Source organism: Rhyacophila brunnea, unplaced genomic scaffold, assembly GCF_057557595.1.
Source record: "Rhyacophila brunnea isolate RB1 unplaced genomic scaffold, BYU_Rbru_1.0 scaffold_15, whole genome shotgun sequence".
NCBI lineage: Eukaryota > Metazoa > Arthropoda > Insecta > Trichoptera > Rhyacophilidae > Rhyacophila > Rhyacophila brunnea.
In genome coordinates, this window is record NW_028232806.1 from 27,638,894 (window position 1) to 27,662,991 (window position 24,098).

A 24,098-nucleotide genomic window follows, 5' to 3' on the forward strand; every position below is an offset into this window, starting at 1 on the left:
CTTCCATGGATGCTGCCAACATCCATAGAAATGTAAGAATGCGAATTACTTACTAGTATAGTGCATATTTGTGCAAAATCCATTTTCCAAAGTAGGTACCTATTCGCTTATTGTTAAAAAAAAAAACAATACTTCAGCTGAAAAACAACACGCCATATAAATGAATATCAACTCAACAGAATGGATCTATTAAAATTAAACGGACATACAGTCCTACAAACTTATCTAAATAACGGTAAAAAATGGAACTACGAACTGCCATATGGACGCCATTTTGAAAACGTCATTCGAATGTCAGATTCTGTCCAGTTGCGAGTCTTGATTGGGTAGTTTTCGACTGTGGCTAAGATAAGTTTGTAGGTCTGTACACGAACTGGTTATAAATCTATTCACTCAACCTCATTGCCAATGGCGGAATTAGGGACATGGATGCCTGAGGCACTGGTTGATTTTCCACGTATCCCTATCACAGAATCATCTCTAATTAAAATCTAATTGAAGATGATAGTAATGTCACAATAATAATAATCATTACCCAGTTGCTTATTTTTTGTGTAGAGGTACCTACCTATCTGTTCGAGTATTATATTATAGACCCTGTTCTCTTGATGTTAGATGCAAGAATTTTTTTATGCTTTAAGTAATATTTTATACTCAATTAATTATCTGAAAAACCTATATATCTTTTTTCAAGATTTTCGTATTATTTAATAATTATATGACTGATTTTAACTGTTTCGAAGCCCCCTTTTAAATCTTCTGACGAATCGATCGCGTCATCTGCGTCAAATAAAATCGCCGGTGCTCTGGGTTTACCAATTTAACAACTTACAAAACAAGTGCAATAAAACTACAACAAAATAGAAGGGTCGAAATGAAAATATTTAAATAGTACTTACGAACTGACATGACTCCTCCGAAGACGTTGGTGGAGTTATCCACCGTGCTGCAGTTCCATCTGCTGTGTCTGAACTGGTGCTGGCATTCGTCGATGCCGATCCTGGCCCCCTGCGCCAGACTCTAAAATAAAAATGATGTTTTACTAGAAAACTTATTTTTGTCCGTTGATGGCCAGGGGCTTTATGTTAGAACTTGCGAGTTGTAGTCGCCTGGTCGACATAACGTCATATGACGTCATTGTGACGTACTACCGGAGTGATAATAGCATTCGAGAAATTAACGCTAGTCAAATACTGGCGTTATTCATTGTCCCCATACACAAATAGGTGTTTCAGCACAATAGTATCTATGGTGAGCAGTGTGTGTTAGGCGGCTTGCCTCGAGCGTGTATTGGCTTACGTCACAATTACGTCATGTCGTCGGGTGACACGCGAGTCGATAGTTAGGAAATCGCAGGCCAGATAGCCAAACGAAACAATACATTAGAGCAGAGTTTCCCAAACTGTGTTCCGCGACATGGAAAGGTTTTATACACTTATTTTCTGAAAACTAGTAAGGACGATTCCTGGGTTCGGAATCCATTTTTCCTGACAGCTAAACCAGTAAGCTTAAGCGCTATGAAAATCTTATTGATTTAATTAGTGACTCTGATTTGAAGATCAGCCTTTAAATGATTTCTGGGTGAGTTTGTCAGAAGAGTACCCCAATTTTTCAAAACAAGATTTTGTTGTTTTCATGGCCCCCACAAGGGGGGAGCTGACAGGGCTTTAGCCTGGGGGCATGGGCTCTGAGTGGGCCCGGCGTGGCGGGTTGATCAGATAAGTAAGATAAACATCCATCACAAATTTGCTTTAATAGTTAAAAAAAAAAGTCGCCTGTATTATACATCATGACTATTAATAATATTATATTATATATGAATAATTAAATTTGACAAAAGCTAATGTGATGTGCCTTTAACATTAGAGATAGGTAGGTGGCCCACCAAAGATCCTAGCCTGAGGGCCTGCTTCAGGATGTGGGGGCCATGATTGTTTTACTTCCGTTTTCTTTACCTATTTATCCGAAGCGGGATTTTCTATTTATGCTGCAACGAAGTCAAAGTGCAGGAACAGACTCGACGCCACACCTGATATTAGAATGCAACTTACCAATATTGTGCCTGATATCAAGATGATATCCAATTCAAGAACTCAAAATTATCAAAGTCATTACCTAAGTGCTTTATTTATTCATATTTTTATGTTTATATTATATTATAGTTGTATATTTAAAAATATGTAATTACTAAATAAATAATGTGTTTTAAACAGTTTTTTTAGTTTTAACTAGTATGAATCAATCTAAAAATTAAGTTAAGTGTTCCGTTAAAATTTCCGGGTTTGTGAAGTGTTCCATTGCAGAAAAAGTTTGGGAAACCCTGCATTAGAGAATCATCATTGTTTCTATAATCCGTTGTGAATATTAGACACTCTTGACATTGACCGTTTTAGAGACAAAGCCCACAGAATATCGCCGCTGAATAAAATAATGTGTGTATCTTATCTTTATCTATCTATATAATTGGTCATGCTAGCAGAGCTCGAAATAGAAAATTTTACGAACCGGAGCGCTCGATAATTTTACGAAAATATTAACATTGTTATCCAATTGTATACGTATGAAAAAAAATAAGTGTGTTAGATTTTTTTTATTATGACATATCTCGCTCAGACGGACAAATTAATATTTACACGAGACGGAGCGATAATGATTTGATGAAACGGCGCTCCGGTGTGTTCCGGTCCATTTCGAGCCCTGCATGCAATAATTTATTTAAAAAGTAGTGACAACTGAATCTAAATGAAAACTACTTTTCTTACCGATAATATCTTCTCTGAGAGTCCGCATAAGTCTTTCTGTCTGTCGACCAGAAACCCGAGTCTGTGGCAATTTTCTTTATGGTTCAGAGGGTATCCTTCAGGAGTTGAATTCTGCGCTGGACTCAGGTGTGATAAGCCGAGGTTCCTGAAATGAAAAGTAACACATACATATTAATTAAATGTTAATATTATTCAGTCACCAATAAAAGGTAAGTTGGTAGTGAATCGAAATAGAAATCTAGCATGCAAAAGGGAAACTAGGCTCAAACCACATCTGAGCAAAGTACATTTTGTTTACGGTGGCTGAACTTGTATGAATTGACATACAATTTAAGACATAAAATAGAACTGGTGACATTTTGTGAATGTATACTAAATATCTGTCATAATATTTCAAACTTCAAATAATCTTTAGAATTTGGTTGAGCCAAATATGGTTGGCCTCATCCCAATATTTCGCTCCTACCTCAAATGCTCATTTATTGTTGAAAGTCCGGTTCTCAACGCAATCAAGATAAAGTTAATTATTCGTAGACAGCGACCGTGTCAACATGCTAGAGTGTCACCGTCGTCCAAGCATTAATTCAATTCGAGTTTCATTAAGAACTCCGTCAATTAGATATAGATCAAGTCGATACAAGAGTATGTTACAGTAGTTATATTACAATACTTATGATATTGTTCCGAGGTTCGAGTCTCGGTAGAATGAGTTGTTGTGAGGAGTGATATATAAACTGTGATACTAACAGACCGGAAACTTATATTCGAGTGACATGTCCAATGAATTATGAAAAGAATATATAGGAAATTATTATTATTCGTTTTTATATTCACGTACTTTGGCACAATCTTAAGGTGAAGACATTCACGATTGAACCAGATGTGTTGTGATGATAAACTCTATTTTAATTTGTATTTCTTATATACAAGACAGTAAGTTTTGCCGTACTGGCTTCTTTAATTTCTTTTATTTTGTTAACTGTCAATTCATGGTGGAACTGCATTGTATTGTTGTTTTAATTTAATAAAACGCATTTTTTGTAGTACTTATTTCACTTTTAATCATCAATAAATTAGGACCGGTTTCGTCCGCCTCAGAGGGATATTTTAAACTGAAAATTCAGTTTGAAAATTTTAAATTTTAAATTTCAGTTGAAAATGAGGAAATCCTTCTGAGGCGGACGAAACCGGTCTTAATTTATTGATTAAAAGTGGAATAAGTACTACAAAAAAATGCGTTTTATTAAATCAAAACAACAATACAATGCAGTTCCACCATGAATTGACAGTTAACAAAATAAAAAAATAAAAAATAATAATTATTATAATTGAGTCAGCTACTCTCTATGGAGTTAACGTCATTGGATATGGCTGACTATCTGAAAAAAACGGATATTGCGGAAATTACAATTGCAGTAAGCTATTTACCGAGTTTGCCATAATTGGAAACTACGGAAAATGGATTATAATTAAAGAATTTATAATTGCAGTCAGTTATTATTTTAATATAGCTGATCAATATGCTGGCACGGAAAGCAACGAATGCAATAACATGCCGATTTTCACGGATGGGAGCAAAATTGATGGCGGTACTGGTGCAGGGTTTGTGGCATACATTAATGGCGGTGAGATAGCGGCTCGTAAGTACCGCCTTGCCAGCTATTGTACGGTAATGCAGGCCGAACTCTATGCCATCCGATGCGCTCTGGAGTGGGCAGGCTCAGATCCAATTCAGCGAAAGCTCACCGAAAACCATAGTATTTGTATTTATTCGGACTCCAAAAGCTCAATCCAAGCAATTGGAAATCCGTTGTCTACTAATCCGATTGTCTTTTCTATTCACAGCGAGTCCGCTCTACTGAGACGGCGCCACCCCGAGGTGCACTTCAAGTGGATAAGGGGACACACCGGGATAGAAGGAAATGAAAGAGCTGACAAATTGGCTCGGCATGGTGCCTCTGAACCCAAGACCGCGGTAGCTTATGACAAATTTCCTCTGAGCTACGCGAAAATTACAATTTCAGACATGGTGAAAAACGAATGGAACTCACGATACATAAACTCATCGACAGGGGAGTTGACCCGAAAGTTTTTACCTTCAATTTTAGCAGCACGAGACGTCAGGGTGCATAAGGGACTGTGTTTTGAGATGACTCAGATTCTTACAGGTCACGGAGTCATGCGAGCATACCTGCACCGGTTTAAAATAACATCTGATGGAAAGTGTCCATGCGACGACGGAAGCGACCAGGACGTCTTACATTTACTCCTAGATTTTCAAATCTTTAGCAAGGAGCGGCACAACCTGAACTTTTTATTACAGATGGCAGATGCGGACATTCGAGACCTTCCGGGGACCATGGCAAACGAGGCCGGAAGAGATGCCCTTTTTAATTTCTGTATTGATGTAATAAAAAGAATAAAAATAATAAATGGTGACATGTAAAGATGATTCATGCCTTTCAGATCCAGTGACTGCAATCATATAAGATAGGATAAGTATATACTTAGAACATTAGTCCAATGCGACATTTCTTTTACCACGGGAAAAAACTCGACTACAAATCGCAGTCCTCAGTTCCCAATGAATACGACAAAATATTCATCAGAATCACCTCCGCCTTGCGCTACTAAGAATTTTCCAGGGTTTTTGCAAGGCGGTATCATAGGCCCTGGCCGAATTCAAATTAGCAATACCCGATGCGGGTAGAAGAACAGTTTTCAATAAGGCATATTCTCTCAGCCGGCACAATTTTCATTTGACTAGCATCAAGTAGAGTAGTTTGCGTGCCAAAGTCCTTAAGAAACCTCGATAGTAAATGCGAGGTATCCATAAAGGCATCTAGAAAAAAAAAAAAAAAAAAAATATGCTGGCACGGATTGAGTTGTTTATCCCCATAACGTGACTTCGAATTCATTAGACGTATTAATTCGCCGAATTTAAAGTTCAGTGTGTTTTATTTGTCTCCATTGCCAAAATTAATTATTATTAGCAAGAGTTGCATTTATGAATATTTATGACAGAAGGTAATAAAACGTTCGCAAACTTCGAAGACGGAATTCTAATATTCAATATTAAAATGCTGAAATGCAGCAACATTGCATACGTGGATAACATAAAGTAACATATATTATATATAGACGTGCACGTGTTCAATGGACGGAGAGGAATCAAAATCTTGCAAACGATGGCAATATATGAAAATTCCAAGCGTTTTTCTTTAATAAGACAATGCTTTCAGATGGTATAAAATAGGGGGTCGAGTATAAAATAAAAAAAATTCCACACTAGCATGTTTTTCCATAGGGTTGTTTATAGTTCGTATGTGTCCCGGTGTTTACAACGAACTTCGCAATTTCGTTAAGAGCAAATTCGTGAGGTTGCTGTATAAAATGTAAAGCGACGACCAAATGGGAACATGCCGCATCTATAACACAATTATAATCATAATCAACACCAAAATAGAAATAGTCACAGTACTAATAATAGCAGTTAATGGAGTAACAATATTCTTTAAATACCGCTTGAGTTAGATTAGAACACAGGTTCCATAACTTTTTCAAACTACCGCTCTCTCATGGAGTAAATACCACATTCCAGCAGTCTCATATTTTTTTAAATTAAGAAAAACACTATTTGTGTCGCTAGATTTCAAAATCAGCCAAGTCCATAATAGATGAATATAAGAAAAAGAGTTTTTTGTTTTCTCAAATATACAGTCACAAGGGTGAAAGTTTATATTATTTCGAGTATAGAATATTTAAAATTAATAATTTCCACAGTTTGATAATGCAGAAATGTTAGAAAGCAGTAGTTCTTCAACAATTCACAAAAAAATCAAAAATACCTAAATGTGGACTTGGCTGATTTTGAAATGTAGCTACACATTTGAAATGGGTTGTTTATTATTATACATGCAGAACGTGTCACCACAACATGGCCCCCACATCCTGAAGCGGGCCCCCAGGCCAGGATCTATAGCGGGCCCCCCTACTTATAGCTAAGGTTAAGGACAGTGTGATTTTCTACAGTAGTGTTCCCCAAGTGGTTTCCACGGAAACCCAGGGTTAAGGGCATGCCGTGTATTTTTAGCGATTTTTAAATATATCCAGTTGATTTATTGAGTTGTCGGCACTCAGCATAATATTATGAAGCATTGATCGCGACCTCCTTTTGTGGTACCCAAGTAACATGAAACCCTTCGCCATATTGGATAAAAAGCCATTTTGTAAGTCTAAGTCAGGAAACACAAATAAAATTCTGCGCTCGAATTATCATTAAATTATAGTAATCATCATATCAAATCAATTACATTGCACATCCACATATTTCTTAATGTTAATAATTATTCAGGAAAATAGCGCCGCATGTGACTTTTTTTACTATTAGAGTAAATTTGTGGTGTATGTTTTTCTCATTTAACTGGTCGACTTGCCACACCGGGCCCCCAGACTAGAGCCCTGTCACCCCCCCCCCCCCCACCTTGTGGGGGCCATTCACCACATAAAATAATACATAATGGTAAAAATCTTTACAGGCGAAAGTGACAGGATGGTATCAATTTATTTTAGTTGTCTGCTTTGAGCATACGCACCTAGAAACCCCCTATCATCCCTTACCTTTTTTAGTTAGTAGGTTCAGCGCTCGAAATGAAAAAGTTTACGAACCGGAGCGCTTGACAAATTTTCTGAAGATATTTACATAGCCATCAAATCGTATGTGTATTTTATGAAAATAAGTGTCAGATTTTCTATATTACGGCCTATCTAGCTCAGACGGTCAACATATTTTTTCCACGAGATGGAGCGATAATTTTACAAATTTCACGAGCTGGAACGGCGCTCCGGTGCGTTCCGTTCCATTTCGAGCCCTGAGTAGGTTATAGTATTTCTAGCGTCAAGATCTAGATTTATATTTCTTTTTAACTTTACGAAATAATTATTGTTGCTATGCTATATCTAACGAAACATTCAAAACTGGTAAATAACCAGAATCTCCACTTAAAAAAAAGCCTTATTATTATACTCTAATTTCCAGATCGAATCAGTGAAACTTTTTTCTTGTTTTTAAGAAACATAAAATGTAATTACGTATGCAGGAAACCTGTAATCTTTAATTTTTTGTTACAAAAACTTGACCAAAACACACGTCATATTCTTCCAGTGAAAATTATAATTATTATTTTGTAAATATATTTAATATACATTAGTGCTTTCGCTTTGCGGGACTTAAAATTACTTTAAGTCCCGCATACTATCTCGCCGAACTAAAAGCACGCTTTACAAGACACTTGTAAAGCCAGTGCTCACCTACGCATCGGAAACCTGGACATTAACTCTGCGAAATGAATGAGCCCTGAACATTTTTGAAAGAAAAATTCTCCGCCGTGTATATAGACCGATCAGGGACGGCACCAATTGGAGGAGAAGATATAATGCTGAGCTCTACGGGCTGTACGAAGATTGCAGCGCAGTTCAATCAATTACTATTGGGAGACTGCGATGGCTATTTCATGTGCACCGTATGAATAACAATTAACCGGCAAAGATAGTGATGTCCAGAAATCTAATAGGGCGTAGAAAAAGAGGCAGGCCAAAGATTCGCTGGTTGGATGGAGCTGCCAGTGACTGCCGTATTCTGGGAGTACCGAATTGGAAAGCGGCCACACTGGATAGGAACAGGTGGAGGGAGCTGTTGGAGGAGGCCAAGACCCACACCGGGTTGTCGCGTCCCTGATGATGATGATGAGTGTTTTCGCTTTGCGTGCTGATTATTAGTATCTAAATTACGTCTATGTTTATATAATCGTGAGAACCATGTTATGGAGTAATAAATTACAATTTGAAAGTTTGACATACCCTCTAAAATCAGACATAATACTAATTTATTTGTGCTTTATATGCATGTGCTATATATCGGATGATCTTGTGTTTATTTATTTATAAATATAGACACATAATCCATTGTTAACCCTAAATACTTAAATTATCGTCTTACCAACCACACGATATAATATGCAAAATAATATTAAACAAATTTTCTCATAAAATAGTTCCACTCAATATTTTATACTATGCAGCCAATAAAGATAAACGTAACGTTAAGCTTTTTCATAGAGTTTTTTATTGGTTCACATGTGTACCACAATAAAATGAGTGCTTTGGTATGTTGTCTATTCCCGCGTTTGTTCGCTGAAGGGAAAAATAACCAGATAACCAGGTGCGTAATTTCACCCCGCCATAACGGGAGAGATTTCAGATATTATTAAATTTCATAAACAACTCCTTGTTCCACGGTATTTATAATTTCAAGAGAGTAAAGAAAAATAAATTGTTGTTTTCGTAGAAATTTGTATTTTAATATTTACTTATTCGATTCATATTCATTTCTTACACATTTATTTCGTTATACGCTAGGCTAGACATGGATATCCCCAGGACAGTCGTCAAATAACGAAAGACGATAGCCAAAGTACAACAACATACTCATTATTACATACGATTTTTCAGTGACATTAACAATAGGTATACCAACCTATATATCTGCCGATATATAACTTTGGGTACTGTTCGGTTATCAGGAATACAGCGGCAAACACATTTTGAAAGTAGCCGATAAACTGGATTATTTGTTAGGTTAACCTAACCAAACCAAACCAAACCTAACCTAACCTAACCTAACCTAACCTAACCTAACCTAACCTAACCTAACCTAACCTAAACTAACCCAAACTAACAAATAATTAGCGCTCGAAATGGAGAAGTTTACGAACCGGAGCGCTCGACAAATTGTCTGAAGATATTTACATTGTCATTAAATCGTAATTGTGTATTTTATAAAAATAGATGTGTCAGATTTTCTATTCTATGGCGTATCTAGCTCAGCGTACGGAGCGATAATTTTACAAATTTCACGAGCTGGAACGGCGCTCCGGTGCGTTTCGTTCCATTTTGAGCCCTGCAAATAATCCAGTATATCGGGTATTTTCAAAATGTGTTTTCCGCTGTATTCCTCATAACCGAACAGTACCGAATTTTGTTTGATTTAGATATCAACCTGAATCTATTCACGCAGTGACGCCCCTAGACAAAATGCCGCCCCTAGGCAGTGCTAAAATGCCGCCACATTTTTTTATACTTACAGGACTTTTTATCATCCTTTCATGACTCCAATATCTAAGAAATGTGTTGTATGGATACATTACTAACAATATCACTAATTACCTAATCTAATTTAAATGCCATTTCTGCTTCAATAGACAATATTGTGAATCGACGATTTCACATAGGTAGATTTAAAAATAAGCCTGACAACTTCTAAAACGAGTAACTAGCAAACATATTTGGAGAAATGTTAAATTAATGTAAGTATGCACCTACCTACAATTCAAATATTATTTGCAAATCTACACGTGTCATTGCTGTTCACTAAGGACGTGACGTCCAAGGACAACAGAAGTAAACAAGACATCACAAACCCGACAAAAGTCCTTTTAAAACTTTTATAGTAATAATTAATACATTTTTTTTTACAACCAGTCAGCTGAATTTTTTAATGGAAATATATTTCCGTTAAGTATTACTAAGTTTGCGTAGTTATTTCTATATTTAAATAATGATTCTCCTCGATTGGCCGCCCTTTGGGTAACTGCCGCTCCCAAGCAACGCTCAATCTGCCTACCCCCACGGTACGTCACTGTATTCACGGCTGGATGAAGGCATCTTCAACCTAATTAAATTCCTCTCGCTCATGTGCATTATTGCCACGTCCTTCCGCAAAACGTGACTATTTCGTCTATCCATTGGCCTTTAGGACCATCTTTCGAACGTCTTATAACTCATTGTATATCTAGGTGTGAGTTAACAGCAGTGGCAAAGAGTGGAGGTAGGCGGCGTTTGAAATGGAGAATTTTACGAACCAGAGCGCTCGACATTTTTTCGAAAATATTTACATATGTATCTAATAATTTTATGTAAGCATTATATAAAAATTGTATACTGGGTTGGGGATTTATTGTTATATACTTACCTGTCAAGATAAAACGGTTTATTGGGTCAGTTTTGTGGCATGCAAGATTTGGGCATAATCGGCAAGGTAGATAAAAACTGAGGCTTACGTCACGTCATAAACATTTTTTTTAATATGATTCCGATAAGTTTCGTATAAACTTTAAAAATTATATTTAAATTACCTACCTATGTAAATATTTTTTTTACTTTTAATAATTCACGAAATGTAATGGAATTTTTCATTTTTCCACGAGACGGAGCGATAATCTCAAGAATTTCACGAACAGGAGCTGCGTTCCGGTGCATTCCAATCCATTTCAAGCACTGGAGGTAGGCCATTTGGATCCGATATAAATAGTGCATACTAAACTTTGTCAGTCACACGTATTTGTTTTCATTGAACTAAAAATACAAATTGTGGATGATAATGGTTCTTTTTTAAATTCAATTAAATCCTGCCTAGACTAAATCATAACAGTAGAAGTACGCTGTGGAAGTCTGACAAAACTGCAAACGCTCTATACATTTTTTCTCTTATTTCTCAAGTAATTCTTCATAAAATTTCCATGTAACATAACATGATATAACCCGTTTTCAAATGAATGTATTTCATTCTAAAGGGGTACCTAATAAGAATCCAGAGAGATACTCTGCAAAAGACATAGGGCGTTTAATTAACATCCTACGCATGTTTTTTTTATTAAAAGAGCCCTTGCAGGATTTTTTGTACTCCTTTCATTGAAATGTGCATAGCGCATACTGGTTATACTATGCACTTTGGGAGAGTGTAGTTCACGGTGAAAGTACTCTATGGTTAATTATGAGAAATATGAGAACTCTTAATTATTGAGGTCGGTTTAAAATGAGGCTCATTTGTTGCATGGGCGAATAGAATTTTTATTTCGCGTTGCAATTATGAACATGGTGATCCTTGTAAATGTTGTTAACAGGGTTCCTAATAATGGACGTATACAGTGTTTAATGGCTACATATGCTATGCATATGCTAGCACTATGGCATTACAATAACTAATAACAAGATAAAAAGAACTTTTTATATAAGTACAACGTTTTTAAATTTTCTGTTGAATTATTATGCTCAATATGCTCAAACTTGTACTTGATATGAAGTAAATAAAAAACAAACAAACAAATATAGAATACTGAAATGTCATTTTGACATTTCATTTTGATTTCCATAGTAACGCACGTGTATATTAATAATTTAGTTGCTAGTTTATTTAGACTTCCTTAGCAACCAATAATAGTCTTTTACTTTTAAAGAACTTTCCATACAAAACAGAATTAACTGAAAATAAATTCAATTCTGCTTAAAGATGGCTAAAAGTATTAAAAGAATGCATTGGCATCGTTTTCTGATATATTCTAAAAGTTTCAAATGTCTAGCTAGTCGGGAAGTTAGTTAAAAATCGATTGCAAGATTTTTACTGGACAAACAAGAATACGAGCTAATAAAAACGTTGTAATAACATTTTGCTAAAATAGATTGGAACGTCTTCTTTATAATTTTGAATATTATTATGGCATATAGTAATTGTAATGATGTCAATGTCATGATTGGATGTTTGTTTTTGACCATTCCTGAGCAATGTATTAACCATAAAGTAAGCACCCTCCAGCGATGTCTGAGCGGATACTCTGGCCAGCATGGTAGTGGATCGCGAATACGAATCTCAGAACAGGCAAATTCATAATTTTCAAAAGTGTTCATAGACGATCTCAATGTATAATAAAATGAAATAATTACAAGATAAAAAGAATTTTTTATATACAACGTTTTAAAATTTTCTGTTGAATCCTATAAACTTGACTTGACTAGCTTAAACGATCAAAAAAAATTGTATTTGATAGAAATAATAATGTCATTTTGACATGTCATATTGATTTCCATAGTAAAGCACGTATATATTAATAATTTAGTTGCTAAGACCCCAGACCCCTAACCAATAATGGTGTCGAAATAATTTTTCATACAAAACAGAATTAACTGAAAATGAATTCAATTCTACTTAAAGATGGCTAAAAGTATTTTAAAAAAATGCATTGGCATCGTGTTCTGATATACTTTAAAAGTTTCAAATGTCTAACTGGTCGGGAAGTTAGTTGAAAATCGATTGCAAGATGTGTACCGGACAAATAAGAATACGAGCTAAGAAAAACATTGTAAAAATCTAAGTGTTTTTTTCGTCTTCTATCAACTATTTTCAATTGGTGCTGATCATTATCATAAGTTTTGGTCGAACCACAGTTGGATGAAAGCTCTTCTCAGTTCATCACCGTCTGACATAATTCATATGTTGTTCCTCTGGATCTTAAATATGTATCAAATATTTATAACTCCTCCGAGATTTTATTAAGGCTATTTTACCTCAGCTGAGGCATGGTCTAAAAAGATCGTGACTAGGCGATGCGCGGATTGTGCAAATGACGCGAGCCGAACGAAATAAAATTTGTCATAAAAATTTAATATGCGTTCTTTTAATGTTATGTTTATTATTATATTCGTAACAATAATAGTATATTCATTGACATGTTTTCTTTTTCAAGTACATTCGGAACGTTTTTTAGTCATCTTTACACGATTTAAGAATATATTCCTCGAACGCCATCACAAAACAAATTGACGTGCTCACAAGTCGACTATCGCTCTCCGACTGGCAACGCGGCCGAAATTACGTCCCACATACTGTTGAAAATTATTTGCCGTTTCACTTATGTACGCTCTTAAATGCTCTAATGGTCCCGCCAAAATAAAAATGTTGGGCATCAGTGAGTCATCAATTCTCCGAGCAACACGTCCGGCCATCGCCACCATTTCATATCCATTGGTTCCTTTTGTGATCTCTCCACATTATGCCCAACATGCACCCATTATTTTCTTCCACGTTGTGCTATTATCTTATTTCTACAATTAAAAATACTTAATAGTATTCAAGGTCATTCATCATCTTAATGCAGAACTATTATTACATAGTTCATATTATGAATTAAAAATATATATTTTTTTGTATAGACCAGTGCTCCTCAACCGGTGGTCTGCAGAATTTATCTGATGGTCCGCGAAATTCTGGTGTCCAAATGCATATTATGCTAAAAATTTCAATAAAATCTTCAAAACCCGCTCACCTATCGTCGCTATAGGATTGGTTTGCCGAATATCCGTTTTTGTCGAAATCGACCTTTTAATGCAGAATGATTTTTCGCATCTAAATGGACCAAAACCATCCTTTTCTTTAAATTACATTGTAATGAATAGAGCATTCATATGCTGTAAAAACAACAATTTAAATACCCCCATGTATTTAATATAAGATAATGAAATTTGTTTTTTGTCTCCTGAACATTTGACATTTGGTCTATTCGACAAACCAATCCTTCAGCGACGCTGTGTTTGTGCATTGTGTTTTTGTTCTTAAAATAGATTAATGGTTTTACGTGACGAAATCAACCGAGATTGGGCGTTACTATACGTTACCATATAAATAATAGATTTTAATTTTGCGTTAGTGGTCCGCAAGACGTTTCTCCTATTTTCAGTGGTCCGCAGATGTAAAAAGGTTGAGAAATATACATAATAATGGCTACAGAGAAATGCATCAATTAAGTAAGTAATCAATAATTGAACTAAAACCATAAATAGGAATAATTATAATATGTTAATTATTAGTCGGTAGATTCATATTATATAATATAATATTATAATAAAGTTATATGAATATTGGTAAGTAAATAGTCCCAAATATTCATAGTATCCCCGCAATAATCCGGCCAGCGACTTTTTTAAAAAAAAAAATCAGAGAAAACGACCCCCACGTAGGGCTGTATTGACATCGCTTAAAATATTTATAAAATTTCTTCAAGAACCTTCACCCCTCGGCGTCAGGTGGCGTCTGTAAATTCTATGCATTTAGATTGTTGAAAATTGGAAAAATGCAACGAACTCAAAAAAGATGTCTCAACCGAAATAAAGTAAATACGTGACCACAGAAAATATTCATATTATGATCATTGTCTCCCTATACTCTGTTAAATAAAAATGTGGGTATATTGAAAATAATAAAATTATATTTAAAACATACAAACATTTAGAAATCTTTATAAATATTGAATCATCATCGGCAATACAAATGCAGGAATAGATTCCCTTCACAAAACGTTTTCATCCCTTCTGTCTGCTGCAAACTCCAACACTACCTTGAAATCAATGATGTTGTATTTATTATTGCACACCCTAACCATCCCAATCCAGCGCTTAAAATGAACCGTAGCGCCGTATCCAGAAATTTGTACGTAAACAGTTCACCGCAGGACACTTATTCGTGCGCCACAGTACGTGAAACATGAGTTCGTGTAACATTTAATCAAATGACGAGTTCTTCGTTGAATATTTCACCGTGGAGTATATTTGTACGTATTGTAGCATATTGTAGCGAATTATATGAGATGTCTTTACTAGGTTAGGTTAGAGTTAATCTAATTTTTCATGATAAATTTCATTTTACGTAATTGAATACCTAAGTAACATATTACATTTTACAACGTTTTTATTAGGTCGTATTCTTATTTGTCCGGTACAAATCTTGCAATCGATTTTTAACTAACTTCCCGAGTAGCTAGACATTTGAAACTTTTAGAATATATCAGAACACGATGACAACGCATTCTTTTAATACTTTTAGCCATCTTTAAGCAGAATTGAATTCATTTTCAGTTAATTCTGTTTTGTTTGGAAAGTTATTTCGGAAAAAAAAATCGTAAAAAGTAAAACACTACTATTGGTTGCTAATTGGGTCCTAGCAACTAAATTATTAATATATACGTGCGTTACCATGGAATTCAATATGAAATGTCAAATGACATTATTATTTCTATCAAATACAATTATTTATTCAGTATTTCTATCAAGTACAAAAAAAGTATTTATTCATTCATAGAATTGTCAAGTTTACATGATTTAACAGAAAATTTAAAAACGTGGTGTACAAAAAGTTCTTTTTATCTTGTAATTATTCATGATAAATTTCATTTCACGTAATTGAATACCTAAGAAACATATTATATTTTTAATAATATCATTGAAAATATTTTTCGGACTATTGCCGCCCCTTGCGTTCTGCCCCCCAAAGTGTGTCTCACCCCTAACACCCCCGCTTGGCGTATCTCTGTCTTCACTTAACCAAAGCAGTCAGTACATTGTGATTTGACAAGTTTCTACGATCCTAACTGAAAATTTAAACATTCTATGTTTTTTTTACACTTCCATTACATACCATTGGTAAATTCATTGTGGGTTGTTTCCAACAAATGGCTTATTCCCGTCTCATTTTGAATTAAGATTCTCAAAATAATACATTAGGTACCTACATATTAAAACAAAAGACTGTCTCCTGACATTCTCTTTAAAAACAATTGACAGAAGATGACATCCTAATGGCTGCCGACGCGATAAGGGTGGGAGTATTTATGCCCTCACTCAGCCAATCAGGGTGGGTTTGCTTTGAAAGCTGCCACCCCATTGGAGGTTGACGTTTTGTTCTTTAAACAAAAACCGCGGGCAAACAATATAAGCCTCATAGAAATGGGGACGATTTTTTTTACTGAGAGCTTTGTTCATCTCAAAGCTCTCTTGTCGAATGTTACGTGTTTGGTTAATTCGAAGCTCATCAAAGTGTGTTTCGCGGGACCTTCAACGTTTTCAACCAAGTAAAAATTCCAACACTAATAATTGTTATTTTAATATTTTGTACGTGTATTCTGCGATATTAATCACACACCCTTTCAAATATCATTGCGACGTTGGAATTTGCTTTTTAGTAGGTACTTATATTAGCGAGTATCACCCTTATGGAATCTCAAAATTACATCCCTTTTCTATCTTAGTCTCAAATTGTATGTCATTTTAATTTCTGTATCTGTATTTATTATTTGTCCTGCTCTGAAAAATTAATTGTAATATTCGAAGAATCTTCATTACTTCTCGCCGGTTAATATGTGCTGCCCCTGAGCAACGCATGACATGTATACCCCCACAAGATTTCCCTCTTTTTCAAAAAGATTTTTTCTTCAGTCTTTTATCAGTTACTTACTTATATATTTTTCAAGAGTGTTTTCAAATTATGTATGTTACTAATAATAATTATGCAGTGAATTATTCTTTGAACAAAAAATAGATTATTAAATTATTAGCAATTACGTTATAACAAGATTTTGGAGTGCTCCTGATACTGGTTAGTTATAATTATAATAGGTGCCTTCTTTAGATTTAAAATATAAAAGCCAATTGCCAACAAGTAACTCAATTTAGTATTGTAAAAATCACTAGTTAAATTAGTCGCATTTAGATAGGACACGTAGGTATAGTTTATTGGTCAGGGTTCATGGGCGCGAATCCAAGGGGCGCATTCGAACCTGCTGGGCGTCGTTTTTTTTCGATTTTAACTAGTGGATATATATTTCTCGGAAGTGTTTTCAAATTATATGTGAATTAAATTGAGTTAAAAATTAAACAAGAAGAAAACAGTCTCAATAATAATTTATTTATCCTTAACTATGTAGGTACTTATATTTTGCCATATAACTAATATTTTTAAATTTTGGCAGGACATACATATTAAATCAAAGGTACAATTTTACACTTACAGTATTTAGAAATAAATAATCCAAAAACGATAAAATAAAGAGTGAAAAAAACACAAAAATATATCTTAATCGATATATGTATTTGTATTTTAATTGAAAGGCTTCCGTATACAAACAGTTTGAAAATGTGTGGTTAGTGTTTGGTTAGGGAAAGGTTGAATACGTAGAGGCTTGTCGGAGGCAGTTTGCTAACATGAGAAGCTCAAGAGGTAATTAGATCATTAGCCGACGGGAGGTTCCCTCTTCTTTAAAAACAGAGGAGAAACGAGTCCTTAAGGCTCTACTCTTACTGAAGAGGCTTTTCTATTTCTACGGCCACATTTTATAAAGCTACTCAGCCAATTGTTTTTAATTTATTTTGATCAATTAACTCTGGCAATTAACTCATAGTCAAAATTCTCAACAAAATAATTACTTTAAAGATGGTTTTGTTCAAACTAGTAATATAATAAACTATATAATAAAATATATAACAATAATAATTTACATGCCGACTGGATTATGCTAACTGGACGCTAGAACAACTGGGCGACAAACAATAGAGCGCCGCACTGAAGAATGAATTGACAAGCGAATAAATACAAGTGAAGGTACTGGTAACAAAAGCGGCAGTTTGTTTTTCGTAAAATGTTAGCAAGTCAACGAAAATGTAAAAATTATCTCTTATAGGTATATCGTCTAAACAATTATTCTAAATATTTTATTGGTATCCATTCAGCATTTTAGAATACTTTGTGTATAAGATATATCTATAAAAAAGTAATTATACATTTTTGTTTTCTTGCCAACATTTTATGAAAAAAAGCTGCCTCTTTTGTTTCGAAAGCTCTCAAGTAAATAACTATTTAATTTTAAAATAACAAATCAAGAAGCAAGACAGTCGAGATGTATTGTTATAGCAACGACAGATAATACCTACTTATCATTATAATAATATACAACATATTATGTTGTTCTTTCACATTAAAATATTACACTTGCAGTCAACAAAGGCAATGCCAGTCAATAAGTGGACCAAATCCTTACATCACTGATATGGTTAGATTGTTTTATTTTAATTAAAACTTTACAATAAAAACCGTCAAAGAATACAGTGACGTGTTCCCCGTGGGGGTGGGCATATTGAGCGTCACTTGGGGGCGGCAGTTACTCGAAGGGCGGCAAATCGAGGAAAATTATTTCGTATATATATATAGGTATATAAATAGTTACCTAAACTTAGTAATAACGAAAATATCTTTCTATAAAAAAATTAGCTCACTGGTTGGAAACCAAATGTATTAATTAGCATAAAAGGTTAAACAGGACTGTATTTTTTGTCGATTTCGCGATGTGTAAGAAGCCACTAATAAGCAATACTAACGTAAAAAATCCAACATTTGGGGGAAAATATTTATAAATTTAATTTTATATGTTTTTGTGGTAAGTATACAATATTTTGTTAGTATCTAATATACGTATCCACATAACACATTAAATTTCTTAGATATTATTAGAGTTATGAAAGGATTATATAAAATACGGTATAAAAATGGAGCGGCATTTTGGTGCTGCTTAAGGCGGCATTTTGTCTAGGGACGGTCACTGAAAGAATATAATTGATATCTGTGGTCTTTGGTCAATTTACGATAAGTTTCAATATAGATAATATGTAATACATATACCTAATATATTATGTACTTATACAGTTTTACTCATTTTTGTTAACTGTTACTTTTGGTCAACCCAAACTATTGAAATAATAATAGTAGTCAAATAAGTTACAACAAAAAAATCTTGGAGTGATCCTTGACGTCGGTTAGTAATTAAAGTAATACCTACTTTGATTTATAATACAAAAACCGATCGATTTAGAATGCGCTTCAGTGAGTATTAAAAGCCATTAGTTAAAATTTGTCGTAATTAAGTACGACTCCTTTAGCATTGTGGTCAATGTGCGTGGGCGCGATACTTCTGAGATGCAGGTTCGATTCCTTACTTTTTTAAAAAGACTTTTTCTATTGGTTACAATATATTTTCTCAGTTATAAGTGTTTTCAAAATTATGTATGTTCAATAATAGTACATATTTGTATGATAGTCATTTACGATCATTTTCAAGATTTTTCTGACTTGTTCGAAGTGTTTCGATGGCCTTATTCAAATATTCTACCGAATCGATTACGTCATCTACCTCAAAGAAAATCGTTGCTGTATGAACACATTATAATATTGTTTTCAAATACTGGTAATCTTTCCAATACCTATCACTGCCATCTGCCCTCGGATGGTTTTAAGTTTTAACATTTTCGGCGAAGTAAAACACAGAAAACTTCGACGAATACAAAATATTATTACCCTTTGATGTTTTCATAATAATATTATATTGTGCACTCTATAAATTGCAACGAAACGACGTTTATTGCGTTTCTTTGCGGTTGGTGTGCGGTCTCACCGAAATTTAAACATCTGTCAGTAAGAAAGAGCTTTGACTTTGAGGTTTGAAAGCTCGCGTATATAATAAATACGATGGGAAAATTTCGGCAATGCATTTTACGAATATATAGGCTATTAATTTCAAAGTCGGCAATCACCATTTTTACCTTTTTGATATTTTTTTTTGATTCTGATTCTTTAAGTACATTGCCATCATATTATGTTTTTTTCATAAAATATAAAATTCAGTTCCGTTTGTCAGTTAAATATAAGTTCACCGGAAGTTGATTGCAAAGTAGTTTATAATCATCAGCCTATATTTTGTATGTGTTACAACTAAATTTAAATATGACTTTTTTAATTAACTTTAATTACGTTATGGAAATTTCGTTGTGTTATTCGTGGCAAACGTGGCATATGAAAACGCATAGACTGCTGCGCTGGATCGGCCACGTGCATAGAATGCCGGAAGATATACTAGCAAGGCGGGCTATGTACGCAACCCCCGAAGACAATTAATAGAAGACCTGGACGGCCGAAATTGAGATGGGTGGACCATGGCCCCCACATCTTGAAGCGGGCCCCCTACCCATCGCTAGAGTTAAAGGCAGTGGGACTTTGGGCAGAATCGTTTTCTAAATTTTGTTTCAGGTAAAATTAAGGGTATTCGGTGTATTTTTAACATTTTTTTGTATTGCTGAATAAATCCATTTGAATTATGGAGTTGTCGAATATTGACATACAGTTATCAAAAATTGCATCACACAAGCAGACATTTAAAAATGTTAACACCCTATAAATAACATAGCGCCGCAGGCGACTTTTTCAGAGCAAATTTGTGATGTGTGTTTATCTCACTTATCAGGTCGACCCGCCACGCCGGGCCCTCAGGCTAGAGCCCTGTCAGCCCCTCCCTTGTGGGGGCCAACACAGGAGATTTGAGAATGCTCGATCAAACCAACTGGAGAGTGTCGGCGCTGGATCGTCCAGGATGGAGGAAGTTTTTGAAGGAAGCCAAGACCATATGATGATAATATGTTTTCAAAAAGAAAATATTCAATTGGCATTCCTAAATATGGTTGAGGGTGTTTAGCAATTTTCTCAAAATGGTGTAACATGGAGGTTATCGACATTGAAACAGTCTCATTCCGATCTCTAATATTGCAAGCGCAACATGCTAACTTAAGTAGGTAGATTCAGTGACGTCCCATGGGGGTAAGCAGGTCATGTGTTGCATAGAGGCGGCAAATGAAGCAACGAATACAAATATTACAATTATTAAGAGAGTGGCGGTTTTTCATTAAGCAAAAGATGTGGTCGCTTCATTAGAAACTATCGACATCTTAGTTTAAAAATAATCGAAGCATAAAGAATATTGACAACATAACTTTTGTTGTATTGTGATACCCGTTGTAATACATATTGCAATGGCGAATTTATCACAGGGGTGCCTCCAAACCTGTCAGCGTCACAGACCTCCGCGTACCTAAAACTACCATTTTTTAAGAGTAGGCTTAGTGAAATGATCTAATTATCAGTGAATGGTGTGATAAGATTTTTAGTGTTTTAATTTGTATGTTTGATTAAATAGGTACTCTGATAATTATCTTAGGAATCGAGCGCATCCGTTGTTTGTTCTCCCATTGTGCAGAACTAACCTGCCATTAGTGTTGCCAATTGGGAGGGCAATAACCATGTTTAATAAAATCGCCTCGGAAATTGATATGTTCCACTTACGTGAGGTGAATTTAGGTGGACGTTGTTTTATAAGTTTTTAAGATAGGGTCTATCAATATTTCACTCTGTGTGCTTCAATCTATTTTTATTTGTAATATTTTATTTCTTTTCATATTTTATTACTTATTGTATTATTAACTCACATTGCTCTGTATTTATATTTCAAAAATTGTTAACACTTATTTTATGTCATGTCGTGAACGCTTTAAATTTATAATTTGTTATGTTCATTATTATGTCATCATCATCATCAGCCGGGGTCGATTCACTGCTGGATGAAAGCCTCCCCAAGCTTCTTCCAACTCTCTCGGTCCTGTGTTATTCACTGCCGCGTATTTCCACCGAACTTTACCAGTTCGTCAATCCAGCGGCTTTTGTGGCCGTTTCGTGCTCCTTGGGTACCACTGGATGACGATATTTGTCCAGCGGCTTTCCTTTTGGCAAGCAATGTGCCCCGCCCATCTCCATTTCAGCTGTTTGGCAACGTCTATTACATAGCGTACTCCTGTCTGCTTCCAAACCCATTCGTTTCTCTTACGGCCCTTTCGCGTGATGCCCAACATACACCTCTCCATGTCTCGCTGTGCGACTCTTAGCCTTTGGACATCTCTCGTGTTGAGTTGAGGGTCCACATTTTGCAGCCATACGTGAGCACGGGTAGCACACATTGGTTGAACACCCTACGCTTAAGACATAATGGTAGGTCGCTCTTGAAGATACTATTCAGACGTCCGAAAGCACTCCATCCCAGCTTTGTTCTTCGAGCAATTTCATAGTGCATGCTTCCGTCTATGCGCACCTGCTGTCCGAGATAGACGTAGCTGCTGACTTGCTCGAGTTGGGTGCTATTAATACAGATAATCGCAGAGTCCGAAAAACAGTTCCTCATCACTTTTGTCTTTGAGACATTTGTAAAATTATGTAAATTTTGAATTTGTACCTAACAAATTTGATGAGAATTTAAAACAAAAAATTAAATATGACGGTATTCTAGGTCTGTTTATAGGCGGCACTTTGCCTAGAGACGTCACTGATTAGAACTGAACGACTTTGATATAAAAACAGCTCCTTTATTATTACAACATTAGATCGAAATAATTTAATGAAGTTATCGGAGATCTTCATCCAGCTGCGGATTCACTCCGGCTAATGACGCAGATTGTACATTTGTTACGATTATTCGTAATACTTGCATTTAAATATGAATGTTTTTTCAGACGATTTTATTTAAAGCGTGCCATTTTATGAAGCTTTTTGATTGGGTAATCTTTTGTAATATTACAAACGTCCACCAATGACAGGTCTTGATTTTTGGTGTTACTAAAAATTACCAGAATATAGCGAATAGGACGCGGTTTTTTAAAATTAAATAACGAAAAAATACGGAAGAGAAATCTTGATATTGAACACGTCTATTTTTAATAAATATTTATAAAATTGCATCGGAAAACTTATGCAAGTTGAGAAATGATTAATAAGACGAATTAAATTGTTTAATAGTGTATAACCATTTCGTAGAAGTGTTCCCACCATAATGTAATCGAATTTATATGTTTTAACAGTCAGTGTATCTTAAGTCAGATTTTGCAGACAATTAAGTTGAATACACTTATTTTTATTAGATCGTATTCTTATTTGTCCGGTGGTTGTTTGTCCGGTACAAATCTTGCAATCGATTTTTAACTAACTTCCCGACTAGCTAGACATTTGAAACTTTTAGAATATATCAGAACACGATGCCAATGCATTTTTTTAATACTTTTAGCCATCTTTAAGTAGAATTGATTTCATTTTCAGTTAATTCTGTTTTCTATGAAAAGTTATTTCGACACCATTATTGGTTAGGGGTCTGGGGTCTTAGCAACTAAATTATTAATATATACGTGCTTTACTATGGAAATCAATATGACATGTCAAAATGACATTATTATTTCTATCAAATACAATTTTTTTTGATCGTTTAAGCTAGTCAAGTCAAGTTTATAGGATTCAACAGAAAATTTAAAAACGTTGTATATAAAAAATTCTTTTTATCTTGTAATTATTTCATTTTATTATACATTGAGATCGTCTATGAACACTTTTGAAAATTATGAATTTGCCTTATATTGATTTATAGGTATATCTGGCTATCTGTATTGCATGAGAGAAAACATATGTAAATCTTTAAAAGAGAGCGAGACATGGAAAAGACGTATCAAAAAGGGTACGGTGAGAGAAACACGTAAACGCAAATTCGAAATTTTAAAAATAAATTATACGCAAATAAAGGAATCGTTCATTTTAATCGGGAAATGAAAAAATCAAATGATAGGATACTCTCGTAATTATTTAACACATGCTTACAATAGGCACATACATGAATGTTGACATGTGGCACCGGAACCTGGTAATTCTTTCTAGTTTTATATTATACAACATTAGAACCAATAATATTTCAATCACCTAAGGTTTGAGCTATCTTCCATATATAAAAAAATATTGGAGCAGATGATGTTATATACAACAGACGTCCA

General features: G+C 34.7%; 1 protein-coding gene across 1 annotated transcript in view; it reads right to left on the reverse strand.

Annotated features, from left to right (window-relative positions):
* The window catches only part of LOC147075092 (protein Wnt-4-like), a 211,214-nt gene that overhangs the window by 11,367 nt on the left and 175,749 nt on the right, over positions 1-24,098 (reverse strand). Inside the window, exons 2-3 of the mRNA XM_085943160.1 lie at positions 2,763-2,907; positions 900-1,020 (exon numbers count right to left, since the gene is read on the reverse strand). Coding sequence (XP_085799286.1) covers positions 900-1,020; positions 2,763-2,907 — 266 coding nt within the window. The remainder of the gene's footprint in view (positions 1-899; positions 1,021-2,762; positions 2,908-24,098) is intronic.